The sequence below is a fragment of the Engraulis encrasicolus genome, chromosome 19 (assembly GCF_034702125.1).
Source record: "Engraulis encrasicolus isolate BLACKSEA-1 chromosome 19, IST_EnEncr_1.0, whole genome shotgun sequence".
NCBI lineage: Eukaryota > Metazoa > Chordata > Actinopteri > Clupeiformes > Engraulidae > Engraulis > Engraulis encrasicolus.
This window is the reverse complement of record NC_085875.1, coordinates 49167254-49180698: the sequence shown is the minus strand read 5'-3', so window position 1 is coordinate 49180698 and position 13445 is coordinate 49167254. Positions and strand designations below refer to the sequence as shown.

Below are 13445 nucleotides of genomic sequence, written 5' to 3'. Positions count from 1 at the left end.
TTTTTCATTCATTAAAGTCCCAGCTAGACAGGATTGATAGATTACCTATTCATACAGTATATAATTGATGGGATTATATATATTCTTTCCTTTTTTAGTCACTCGCTGTCATAAAAGTATCAAATAGAGCCGAATGAGTAATGGGCCGTAATGTTGGCCACTACAAAGAGGATCATTTCCGTAGTACTATAGGCACATAATAATATGAGCTGTTCTCTGTATTAGCCCACGAATAAGACACGACTGGCCTGACATCTATAAATGAGTGTGTGTGTGTGTGTGTGTGTGTGTGTGTGTGTGTGTGTGTGTGTGTGTGTGTGTGTGTGTGTGTGTGTGTGTGTGTAAAAGCACAGTAATTTAAAAGAAAATAGCGAAAATAGCGTATTGGGCAATGTCGCTGGCCATGGTGCTGAAGTTACTGGATAAATCGTTCGAGATGACGGAGATAGGGCGATCGGGGCGAATGGTGCTGTGTTGATAATTGAAGGGCGTGCCAACTGTCATTGCCCTTACGAATCCGTTGAATGATGGCTGAGCGGAGAATGAGAATCAGGTGGGTAGGTAGGCATGCCTGTCTTAACGCGCAGAAAATAGACGAATAACCAGCCTGATCTCCAAAAATTCCGTGCTCCTAGACACGGATGTTAAGGACACTAAATCCGTGTCCAGGAGCACGGATTTTGCCAAAATTCCGTGCTCCTGGACACGGAATTGTTTTCCGTGCTCCTGGACACGGAATTGTTTTCCGTGATGGGCACACGGAAGTGCTTTCTATAGGCTATTACCGCAGCACTGTGTTAACTCTATCATTAGAAAATACATACCAAATGCTAATCCTAAACAAAATAATGCTATAGCAATTCAAGTTGTGCCCTGACCAAAACATTCCCTCACCTTAGCCTGTCATTAAAGACATATTTTTGAGAAATACCTTTTCCAGTTGGTTGCTAAGCTATCAAACTCATATGATGAATGAAAGAAAACTAGCTGTGCCCAGACCAAAACAATCCCTAACCCTAACCTGTCAGTAAGAAATGTTGTTTTTGAGACAAAATATTTGAAATCCTGAGAAAACACAAGACTGTGGAAATAGCCTATAGAAAGCACTTCAAACAATTCCGTGTCCAGGAGCACGGAATTTTGGCAAAATCCGTGCTCCTGGACACGGATTTTGTGTCCTTAACATCCGTGTCCAGGAGCACGGAATTTTTGGAGATCATGTTGATAGAAAGCACTTCAAACAATTCCGTGTCCAGGAGCACGGAAAACAATTCCGTGTCCAGGAGCACGGAATTTTGGCAAAATCCGTGCTCCTGGACACGGATTTAGTGTCCTTAACATCCGTGTCCAGGAGCACGGAATTTTTGGAGATCATGTTGCAATAACAGACCAGCAGGGAATAGAGTCCAGGTGTTAATTTAGACCTGTCAAATTTCATCATGCTTCTCCCGAACTCTCGTTTTTAACAAAATGTGCATTGTTTGAATATGTACAACTGAAACGATTGGCTATGGGCAATCTATGCTTAATGATACTCATTCATAACGCCCAATGAACAGCTGTCGTCAACTGTAAACCACACACCCCCTGTAGGCATTTACTGTAGTCAGGTCTCCAGACCTTTTATCACTTGTGATTAGGTCTGTTGGTAACCAGGCAAGGTAGACATAATGCATCGAGAGAGGCAATTAAGTCTGTGCAAAGTTTTAACCATCTAATAGCCTATTTTGACTGCCACACCCAAAATGCCACAACCAAAATCTGAGTGCTTTGGATAGGCCTGCTGTTGCAGTCCACAGTCCACCAGGCAAATGCCCTGCATGCCCTATGGCCAACCCAGCCATGTCTAAAATGCTTTCAGCTCAGCCATCTTCATTTATATCTATGAATAGACTTACACTGGCTGCTACTGCATCAATATGGTGCTTTGCCTCAACATTCACTATTGTTAAAAATAAAAAAAGGTGAGTATGTTGTGTAATGTCTCTGTAATGTAGGCTACTCAGCTCAACTTCAGCTCAATTTACCAATTGCTGAGGAGGGAAAGTGAAATATCATACTCTGTAGGATACTGCTGACATGAGCAGCGTGTGACATTTCGTTTTGTTTTTTGTGTGCAAATAATCTCTTACACATGTTATACAGTACAGTACCGCATGCTATTCTTAGCTATCTGAATGAATGTGACAATATGAGCAATTGCACTGCTCCTATGTAAATGACTTGCACTGCATATGCCTGCTATCACTATCTGCAACACTCTTGTGTGCGAATATCCCTTGAGGACATATGAGCCTGACAGCATCTACTATAAAGAGCTGATTGTTGCAATAGTTACTTTTGTGTGTGTGTGTGTGTGTGTGTGTGCAGGGTAGGGGGGGACAAAGGGGTCAGATGTCCTGGGCCCAGTGAGCCCAAAATTGTGTTTTCATACATTGCATGTATTGGATTGGGGGACGTTTGAAAAGGCTTTGTCCCAGGCCCGGCAAAATCGTTCAGCGGCCCCGTGTGTATGTGTATGTGTATGTGTGTGTGGGTGTGTGTGTGGGTGTGTGTGTGTGTGTGCATGTGTGCAGAAAGTATAAAAGCTTTTATCACCACCCCAAAGTTGATAACTGTGTAGTGTATGCTGTGTAAGGTGTGTGTGTGTGTGTGTGTGTGTGTGTGTGTGTGTGTGTGTGTGTGTGTGTGTGTGTGTGTTTACGCGTGCGAGAGAGCGTTTGTGTATTTTTTTGTGGGTAGAATATATATTTTATTGCTGTGCATGTGTACTGTATGTATATATATATATAAGTGTAAGGACCTGTGTGTGTGGGTGTGCATGTGTGTGTGTGTGTGTGTGTAAGGATATGTGTTGGATACAGCGCCCCTCCCATCTAGTTTCTCTGCAGTGCAGAAGAGGCATCTTTAGCTGAGCGTGTGTGTGTGCGCGCGCGTGTGTCTGCAGTGCAGAAGGGACACAAGTACACACACAAACACATACAATTTCCCTTTCTCAGTCTGTCTGTCTCTCTCTCTGCCTCTTTCTCTCTCTCTCCTTTTTCTTTCTCTCTCTCTCGCTCTGTCTTCCACACACAATCTCTCTCTGTCTCTGTCTCTGTGTCTGTCTGTCTCGTCTGTCTCCCTCTCTCTCTCTCTCCCTCAGAGTGGATCGGGTCCTTCCAGAGTAGTGATGAGCCTGATGAGGGGAGCGACATTAGTGGGCCTTTCCCATTACTAACCTCCACCCCTACCCCTACCCCTACCCCTTGGCCCTCGCCCCGTGAAACGGAGCAATGAAGTAGGTGTAGGCATAGGGCTTGAAACGCTACCTGTTCGAATTGGGATAGCCCTCCAATTACGCACGTCATCAGTACGCTGCGTCAGCTGTTTTTTTCCGCTTACATAACCGGAGAGCGACAGCTGTCACCTGACAGACACAGACATAAACAAACATGGCGCGTGCAGCTGTTGTGGCCGCACTGTCCTGGGCCATTGGGCTTTACCAAAGACTGATGGCATCGAGAAGAAGAAATGCCAGTAGGCGAAGGCGTCTCCGACACCTGGCAGCTTTGGTGAATGGTGTAACGGTATGTATAACGAAACGTGTGTTAATGAGCACTTCCTAACGTTAAACCCTGGATCTCTTGTCAGCATCCAGAGCCGGCTTGTGAATGTGATGTGTATAGTAGGCTACAGTAGCCTAACTTTAGGCGTGTATTTGTGTATTTTACACTGTTCAGTTGAGTGTCATATAAAAACAGGTTGTCCCAGGGGCGGAGTGGCCCACCTTTTCCCACCGGGAGAATTTTCCCCTTGGCGGCCCTCTTTAAAAAAAAAAAAAACAAAAAAAAAAAAAAAAAACAAAGCGAACAACATGGTTTCCTAACCAAAAAGACAAAAGCCACGAAATCTGCAGTCGTACTACATGTGAACATTAGTGTTGTCAAAATATCAACCTGAATTGGAGAATTTAGCCTACACCTTGATGAAATGCACAGCCAGTGGTGTAGTCTACGTAAAACGAAGTATACGCACCCATTTCAAAATTTCAGGGATTACAGTATACCCACTTAAAATTGATTGATCCATTATTTACAATAGCACAAATATATACAGTAGGCCTACACATCAAAAAATGCTCAAATATACAGTATACCCACTTCAAAAAGTAGACTACACCACTGGAGCCATCATCACAGTCCAAAGCATTCATAGGCCTACTAGGTTAGGCTACATCACTACATCATGGAAATGTGCACTCCACTGTCATTTTGACAGTTTGAAATTGAAATATCGTTTAAGGAAGACAGGATTAGCATGGGCACAAAGTTTTGAGTGTGGGGATTTTTAGAAGAGTAGGCTTACAAAATATAGTAGGCCTATAGTAGCCTATAGCTTACAAAAAGTCTGTCTACATTGTGCAATAAACCCACCATGCAGCAAATAAGCCAAACCTAGCTACTTCAAAGCACAACCATAAGTCAACAAAATGTATAACCAAACGGTGTAGGCCTACCTTAAAACGCTGTCTTCGTCGCAGCAAATGTCTTTGTTTCTTGCAATTACATTTTAATCCACAGTTTAGGCTACACACCCAGCACTGCTCACATCAGAATTTGTGGTAATTATTTTGTTCCATTTCTTCAGACATTACATAGGCTACATCCTAAATGTGCCACATATAAATATATGTATGATATACATTATACTGTAAGGAGATATAAGCCTACCGCTAGTTCTAACAAACCAATGCCATCAAAACATGCACAACGTGTTTTCCTGCTTAGCTGCAGTTCACCTCCTTACCACTTGGTGGAGTCTGTTCGTAACCCAAGTCAATAACCACAGAACAAGTGAATCTGGAGTGGCAGACTGTAAACTGTAACAGTCATGTGGAAATCGGAAAATAAATCACAACTTACTAATATTTCCATTCCTTGGTAACCAATATAAATATCACAGGTTCTTGAAATACTGAAAACGAAACTATGTTACTAAGATCTAGTAAACATCCGCGATCTACGGTGTATGAACATTATCAGTAGAGGAGGGGTGTGGCCAATTTACTGTTTGACACCGTCACTGAGGTATTGCGGTCGGGTAGACGGTATATAAACTGGTGAGTCAACACTTCACAGTTAAGAAGTGAATCGGAGGTAGGTAATCTTTGCTGTATTACTCAAACACTTTGGGGCCGGCTGAGAACTGTGTGGTTAAGCACTTTGGGGCCGGCTGAGAACATAATGCGGCCGCTGAAATATATTTCGCGGCCGCGGCCCACCGGGACAAGTCCCCGATCTCCCGATGGCCACTCCGCACCTGGGTTGTCCCAATAATTTGGTTGATTGATTGAAATGCGTCTCATCTTCGCCTAGTTTGCAATCCTGGCTACACTTTCACCTAACGTTCTGTAGTCTACTTTTTTGCGTCCTTCCGTTGTTGATAATCAATTAGCGTCTCCGAGTCAAGTGAAGTCAAGTAGTTTTTATTTGTTACAGCTTGGACAATTGTTTTGCAGCAGTAGTAGACACACACTCACACACTTTCACCATAGGCTATCTGAAACGCATAGCCTAAGGGTGAAGGGATTGAAAGCAATAATAATAATAATAGTGCTTGACATGTTCCGCTTCCAAGATTTGAAAAAAGGTTAAGTGCCAAAAGTGCTGTGGAGACAGAGATCATGCACAGTACAGAAGATAAGAGACCTAGCCTAATAGCCTAATAAATACACCCCTAAATACCATATCTGATCTGTGTTAAGAATTGATGGCATACAAATAAAATGTAGCCTATTAATACTGCATTGCATGTTGTTAATGTGTTGGTTTGGGTGGATGAAAAGCCCCTGAGCATGAACTAATTACTTCCATATTTTCTTCCCAGACGGGTCATCATGGACCCTATTGCACGCTGGACCTCAACGTGCCCATCATGCGCCTGTGGCTCAATGTCGAGGCAGAGCTGAGGGGGGACTTTCGCCTCAGCAGAAGGGCCATGGAAGCTGTACAGAGGTTGCTGCGGAGAGAGCAGGACCATGGCTGGGGCGGTGAGCTGGAGCTGCTCATTTATGTGTACTGGCTGGCTCACGCTTTGTCATACACCGTAGTGGCCCGTGTGTTTAACGTGCCGAAATCCACGGTACACCGAATAGTGCACAGGGTGGCCAATCACATCAGCCGCAACCTTCACCGTGCCATCTCCTTCCCCCAGGCTGGTGACCTGCAGGCAGTTGGCCAAGGGTTTGCCGACCTCTCCGGGACCCCTGGCTTCAAGAAAATTGTGGGTGCGATAGACGGGAGCCACATCCGCATCAAGCCACCTGCACAGCATCGGATAGATTACCTGAATTACAAGGGTTTCTATTCGATCAACCTGCAGGCCATATGCGATGCGAGGGGGAAATTCCTCGACATCTTTGTTGGCTACCCGGGGTCTGTCCATGACACGAGGGTCATGAAGAATAGTAGTGTGTACCGGGCCGGAAGGTACCCTCCACCAGGATTCATGATTCTCGGAGATGGAGGCTACCAGTGTCTAGACGCACCAGTCTGCGTCATGACCCCGTATAAGGAGCCTGTGAATGGCCCAATACAGGCCCGCTACAACTACCACCACGCAAAGGGCCGTAGCATCATTGAGAGGGCGTTTGGAATGATGAAGACCAGGTGGAGGTGCACCCTATTCAAGGCCCTGGAGGTGAGGCCCACATTCACACCCCAGATCATCGCATCTTGTGCCTTCCTCCACAATGTCTGCATGGACAATGGTGACCTGCTGGAGCCAGATGAGGACGTTGCACGGGATGTGTTTGACCCTCAACCTCCCCGGGACCCCCTTGCCATAAATGAGAGGCCTGGGCATGCAACCAGGGACTGGCTGGCAGCTCAACTGTGAGGTTGTTTTTCCTTTCAATACTGAATGGTACCTTGTTTTTTGTTTCATTCTTCAAAAAGATGTCATGGACATCAGTAATGTTTATGTTTTGCATGAAAATGTTTACCATGTCAATGTGAAAACCCATTCACCTCAGTTTCTATTTACTTTGTTTTTACTTCTGAATCTGCTTTGATGTTCTCTGTTACTTGTTTAAAATACAGTGTGAATACTTTTCAGTTTGTTTCCAATCATACATTTCATTTCTATTTGTATGTGTGTGTGTGTGTATGTGTGTGTGCTAATGATAATGCGGCCAAGCAGTTGTCTTGTCTTTACGGAAAATAAAACTAGGCACTTTATTCCACCATTGTGGGTACATTGTTGAAACAGAAACAAAAACAACAGTCAACTCAAACGTCTCTCATTACTAGATAAACATAGGAAGTGCAAAGGAGATGCAAAGGGGATGGGGAGGGAGTCACCGAAGCGGTAGAACAACTAGGCTCATCTGTGTCCTGGGGAAGAGAATATAAAACATGACAGTAAGCACACAGGAAATACTGTGCAGAATTTAAGGACTATTAATGAAGGGGCATTATATTCCAGTACTGGGTGGTTGTGGCTGAGTATGACAGTATTATATTGAAAGTTTTTTGTTTTTTTACAAAACACACACACACCTCAATAGATATGTTAAAGATAAATAGATGAGCCCGTCTATATCAATAAACCGTTTATGATCAGGTTTTTGGAGTTACCGGTTTATTCGAGCGCTCATGTAAACTGAATAAACAGTTTTCATAATCGGTTTATTGGCGTTATCGATTTATGAGAAATCCGATTCGCACAGGTAGGTTTTTGGCTAATAAACTGATTTCTCGTGTCATGTATCCAGCATAATCGGGTTATGATCAGGTTATTGACATTCTAGAAGGATGAGTAGCCAATCACAAGCCTTAAATTCTAGCTCGGTGTCACACACTTTAGTGGAACACAGGGAACCGACAGACTGCATATAAACAGCAATAAACAGTTTTCTCCAATAACCTGTTTATTCCAATAACCTGATTATTGCGGCCATATAAACGGGCTCATGGACAGTCCACGGCTGTATGTTTACCTGTGTATTAAATGATACCACCACCACCGGAGGGTCAATGGATGGCCTGGCTCCCAGCACCGCATGCATGTCCTCATAGAACTGCCAGGTGGACGCCGTTGTCTCACAATAGTTCTAATCATCATCGTTGTTACATTGCCTACAACACCTGTTGCACGATTAACTTTTTTCCTCACCAGCCAAATGTGAATCTTCCTTACCTTTTTAACACACAATCAGTGGTGAAAGTGGGTAATTTGGGGTTTTAAACCAGTCAAACTGACATTTCACTAGCATTTGGTGGGTTGGTGTTTACAGTTTTAGAGCACTCACTGCTAATAACGGTTTCCATTTGCGTTTTACGGGGGAAACAAACATAGCGACAATGTTAGCCTTTAGCCTACACAATGCAACATTTCATCAAGGTTTTAAAACCCTAAATTATCCAAAAAATACTTACATTTGTGTGATGATTTTCCTGTTGTTTCCGCCATTTTTAAAAGGAATCGCGCAATGTTTCTTCTTTTATGACAGCTGCCAGACTCAATTATTGCCGCCATCTACAGGATTGGTGTGTGAATGATCCGAAATCCGCCTCACCCTCCGTTTCAAGTCTGCCCCTGGATTATCTCCGTTTTAAGGGGTTCAAAGCCGTCCCCCTACCCCTACTTTTCTGTCTTAACGAGAATTGGGGCAGCCCTACCCCTACACATGAACGCGCAAAACGGACAGGTAGGGGCAAGGGGTAGGGCTAAGGGGTGAAATGGGATTCAGCCAGTGTGAGTGTGTTTGTGTTTGAGTGTGTGTGTGCATGCGCGCGTGCAGTGCAGAAGGGGCATCTTGAGCTGAGCTGCAGTTCGCTCTCATTTCCCAATATTGATCCCAACACACCTGAAATAGCACAGGAAGAAAGTGGGAGGGAGAGAGAGTGAGAGTGACTGCGCGGTCACACCGCCGGCATTGAACGCGTGGAAAGATGCGGAAGTAATTTACTTTGAATGGGAGAGCAGGGAAAGCTGCAAAGCGTGTCTAGAGTCAAAAGCATCAAAAGCCGAAGGCGTCAAAAGTTTAACTTCATCTAAAAATATGTAATGAGCTCGGCGGTGGCAGGCGTCAGCCAATGGAATGTTCACATTTTTCTAAACACGAGCTTCGGTTGGTCGAGATTCTTAAGCTGGGCTTACACTGTGCGACTTTTGCCCCGATTTTGCCCCGATTTGGCACTCGCACGACTTTTTGAGAGTCGGGCCGATTTCTTGCTCAATCGCAGGTCAATCGTGAGTCTCGCATCGTGCAGTGTACATGGGGTAACGACAAGCGATTTCGCCTCACGATCGTGCAATGGCAGGGTCGCAAGAAAATCAAAACGGTTTGAAATTCTGGTCGTGGCTCGTGCATAAATCGCACAGTTAAAGCAGTGCTACGACCCGATTCGACACTTCACATGCACAAATTAATAGGGCCGTGCGATTCGCTGTTGAGCGCGACCTCATCTCCACCTCAGGTCCGCATGTTCCCTCCTCTGCAGACCGGGGAAACATACCTGTCGCGTTGTATGGTGGAAGCATTTCGCTCGCATCCGACTGTCGGCTCGTGTAGTGTGAGGACGTGAGTCGTGAGTTGTGAACTTTTAAACAGTGAAATTCCATCGTGCAGTGTGAGCAGAAGCTTAAGACCCACGAGTGAAGATATCGCACAGTGTTTGCCCGACTTAGTCGAACGCTTCAGGTTGAATCTTTTGCCTCGTTCAACGCACCTGACCTGTTATGTGCTTTACAGGCAGAAGTCAGCAGCGTTTTAGCTCTTTCACCGCAGCATGAGAGAGAGAGAGAGAGAGAGAGAGAGATGACAGGGTACGGTAGGAAGTACAAGGAGAGGAGGAGCCAGGAGAGATGAAAAGATGAAATGAACTAAAAGGCGGAAACCGAAAACAAGGTCAGTAAGAATGATAACAGGAGAAAAGGAGATCATAGACACAGAAAAGAAAAGACGACACAGAGAGGAGAAAAGATGAAAGAGGAAAACGAGTTGTTACATTTTTTCCCCACATCCTTCTCTTCTTTATTCAATCCACCACATCAGAGGTGGCAAACTCAAATAGGCTGAGGGCCAAAATCAAAGTTGAGGGCCAAACTCAATATTCATTTCAAAAAACGTAAATAAAATTGTGCATATACACACTTAAAACTCATTAAAATGTCACAAACAGATTCACATCATAGTTCAAATGAAAAGAGGACCCGGAGAGGAGAAAAGATGATAGAGGAAAGCACCCTCGCTAACTGAGCGACAGTGTTGCCAGATGTGTCTGACCAAATCTGTCCCAAAAGCTTCTCAAAAACCGCCAAAATGCGCTAAATTCTGCCCAAATTCAACAAATTACATTGACTTCTATGGGCCCAAAACGGCTGAAAAAAAAAAACGCCAAATGGACAATTTTTCAATTCTTTACCCGCAGACGCTCATCCCAAGCACCCGCCCAATCTGACAACACTGCTGAGCGACGGAAGTCATTATTTCTCTATGGAGAGTCGGCGACTAAAGCGACCAAAGCAAATTCACCAGGAGCAAAGCAACCCGAGTGACCAGAGCGAATTTCAGTGATTATAGTCAATTTAATATTATGGTAATGAGCTATGATGCGGTTTGGTGAAAACCAATTGGAATGTCCATATCTTCTAATGTCACAGGCTGACAAGCCAGAACCATTATATGATTAGCTAAATCAAACATGTCAATTGCTATGTTTACATGAGACATTTAATTCCAAATTAAATCTTCACAATTCGAAATAAAATGAAAAATCAAAGAGAATTCGACAAAACTATTTCATTTTGAATAGCTAATTCGGAATTAAAAACGTCATGTAAACGTAGCCAGTGTCACGTCCAGAGCGAATAAAGCAAATTCATGGCGAAACTTCTTTAGCGACTTCAGCTATTCAGGTAGTTTATTCTTCTCCTCATGATTCCCCTCTTCATTCAGTCCACTACATCTTTTCCCTCTCTCCTGATACTGATTCCCCCTTGACTGCCATCTCTCTGTGCTCTGCCCTCCTCACATTACAATGTCAAACTGGACACCGTGGGCGGAGCAAAAAGTTCAGTCTGCACTGCACAAACAAGACTACACTTTGTGCACACATGGTCTTATGTGTATTGGTTATGTGTATCGTGTAAGTAAAATACTTTCTTTTCTATTGCATTACTTTTTATCTGCTATAATAGCTCCTGAAGTGATTCTGCGGAAAAAAAAGCCCACTGCCATTGTGACACAGCACTCCATAGCACACAACAAAATTGTATTTTCATGCATGCCTCAGGTGTGCAATGGGGCAACCCCAAACGGCGCCCCAAGGGAGCAGTACCACGCTTACCGTACATACACACCGAGATATTCACGTTCACTTACTGGCCGTCATTTATCAAACTTGCGTAGAAACCATCGCAGAAATGAGTGCATATATCGTCGCACGACGAAGCTCACGTGAGATTTAGTAAACATGTGTACCTCTCCAATCCCATCGTAAGATTGAGTGGCTGTTGATAAATCCAGCGCCTGAAAACCATCGTAATTAGAATAATCACACCTTCTCTAAAACAGCGGGAAGGAGACCGCACCCCTGAGTTTGCGACATGGAGAGACGCAAACCGGCTAAAACATCCACCTTTCTAGTTGATTGACAGCTGAAATTAGGCTTTAGGTACGCGAGGTAGACAACAAAATAACACATGGAAATAATCAACAGCAGTAGGCTAGTCAACAGTAGCCTGGTTGTCACAGACGGTGCGTTTGTGTACACAAACTACGTCTGGTAGCACTGAAGTTAGCACGCTGTTCTCGAGTCACAAAACAAATGGTGCATATTGCTACTCACCACCCACAAATTCCTCCAAAAACGTTTTCTGTTCAACTCCAAAGAGTCAATATAGTCTATAATCTGTCCTGTGATTCATTAATGCGAGCTGCCGTAGGATATTTAAGCAATAAATGCTCCGGATATTTTCTGTCCGGAGACCGGTATGCCAACAGCAGTGTTCCAGACGGAAGTTTGTGTAGCTCTCCACAGCTCTCCACCAGGGGGCTGCAGAGCTACACACACGCACCGTCAGCGAGAGCCAGGCTAAGTCAACAGTGTTTCGATTCTCAATATGGAAGCGGTAGAGATTGATTTCCAAATAGTTATGGGTGTGTATTAGTCATGGTACGGTTTGCGTCGCAAACCGAAACCGTATGGTTTGCATGTCACGGAACGGGGTAGTGCGCAACCGCACGGTGCCCACGGTTTCAAAAAAAAAAAAGAGAGAGTGACCACCGGCGGACGACGCAATTAAAATCCTACTACATTTACAAGCATACAACACAAAGACTAAGTAGGATATTGGGTGTGGAAAGACTGATTTCTATCAGCCAACTGAAATGCATAATGTAACAGCATGCACCAGCTGACTAGGCTACAGTAGCCTCTGCAAGTGCAGGTCGGTCAGCAGCGTCTCCCTCTCCCCTCTCTCTCTCCACGTTAGCGCAAGTGACTGCCCCCAGCCTTTATTCTGACCAATTTAAATTAAATGAACATGAATTTACAAAAAATGACAGATTAGCAGAACAAAGTAGACTATGACTTACGTTACAGTAGCCTAGTGTAGGCTATATCCACGTGGCATTGAATGGGGATTCCGGATGGCAAAACTGCGAGATAATTGAACATAGGCCTATCCATCAGATTCACTGTGCTGTCCTTAACTGGAATCAACTGTTAGGCCTAATTATATGTAGCCAGTTAAACTCTGATGGAATGAAGGGGACTTCGTGCTGTTGCCTAGTTAACATTGATGTTTAACACTATAACCAAAATAAAATTTGACTGTTTTAACAGGCTCAGCTTCACATGGGTTTTTTGAAACATTCTTGTGCATACACTTCTAAAAAAATGATCTTTTTAAATTATTTGTTACCTTAACTGTCACATTTTAACATAACTTAACCCTATCACTTGTTCACTTAAAATTGAATTTGACTTCTGATTTTACTTCTATGCTTCTCACGGCCGGTAGTTTCATGATAGGAAGCAACTGATTCATCCTAAGCGCAAAACTCGCAGAAAGCGGTATCAAAATAAAAGTCCAATTCGTTCTCAGTGTGTCATTAACCAAAATAGTCATACTGCACTGACCTAATGGTCCCATTGCCTACAGGAGTGTAGCTGTTTTATTTTTACATGTCAAATGTGTTATAGTATGTAAAATTTGAATATTTGTCAACTTAAAAGTTAGGACTTAGTTCTCCCTTTTTGTGAAATAAATGGAAGCATGTTAAAATCATTGATATCTTTCCTCTTTCAGTAACCACCTTGTTGCAGGTTAAATGAAGTCAAATTCAACATGCCCATGATAAGCTTACATTTTCATTCAAATTTTTATATTATACATTTCCAGAGCATAATGAATTTTATTTATTAAAAAAAAAAAGAACCGTACAAAAACAA

The 13445-nt window shown here is 43.6% G+C and overlaps 1 protein-coding gene across 1 annotated transcript; it reads left to right on the top strand.

Annotated features, from left to right (window-relative positions):
* The first annotated feature begins 391 nt into the window (after positions 1–391).
* On the top strand, positions 392–6879 carry LOC134469914 (putative nuclease HARBI1). Its single transcript, XM_063223940.1, has 2 exons — positions 392–466; positions 5869–6879. The coding sequence occupies exons 1-2, from the start codon at positions 392–394 to the stop codon at positions 6877–6879; spliced, it is 1086 nt and encodes a 361-aa protein (XP_063080010.1).
* Positions 6880–13445: the final 6566 nt, after the last annotated feature.

Bases quoted from the DNA above. Each gene is read 5' to 3' on its own strand.
- LOC134469914 (XM_063223940.1), top strand. From the start codon at position 392: ATGTCGCTGGCCATGGTGCTGAAGTTACTGGATAAATCGTTCGAGATG. The intron at 467-5,868 runs GTGCTGTGTTGA...TTTTCTTCCCAG, and splicing joins TAGGGCGATCGGGGCGAATG to ACGGGTCATCATGGACCCTA.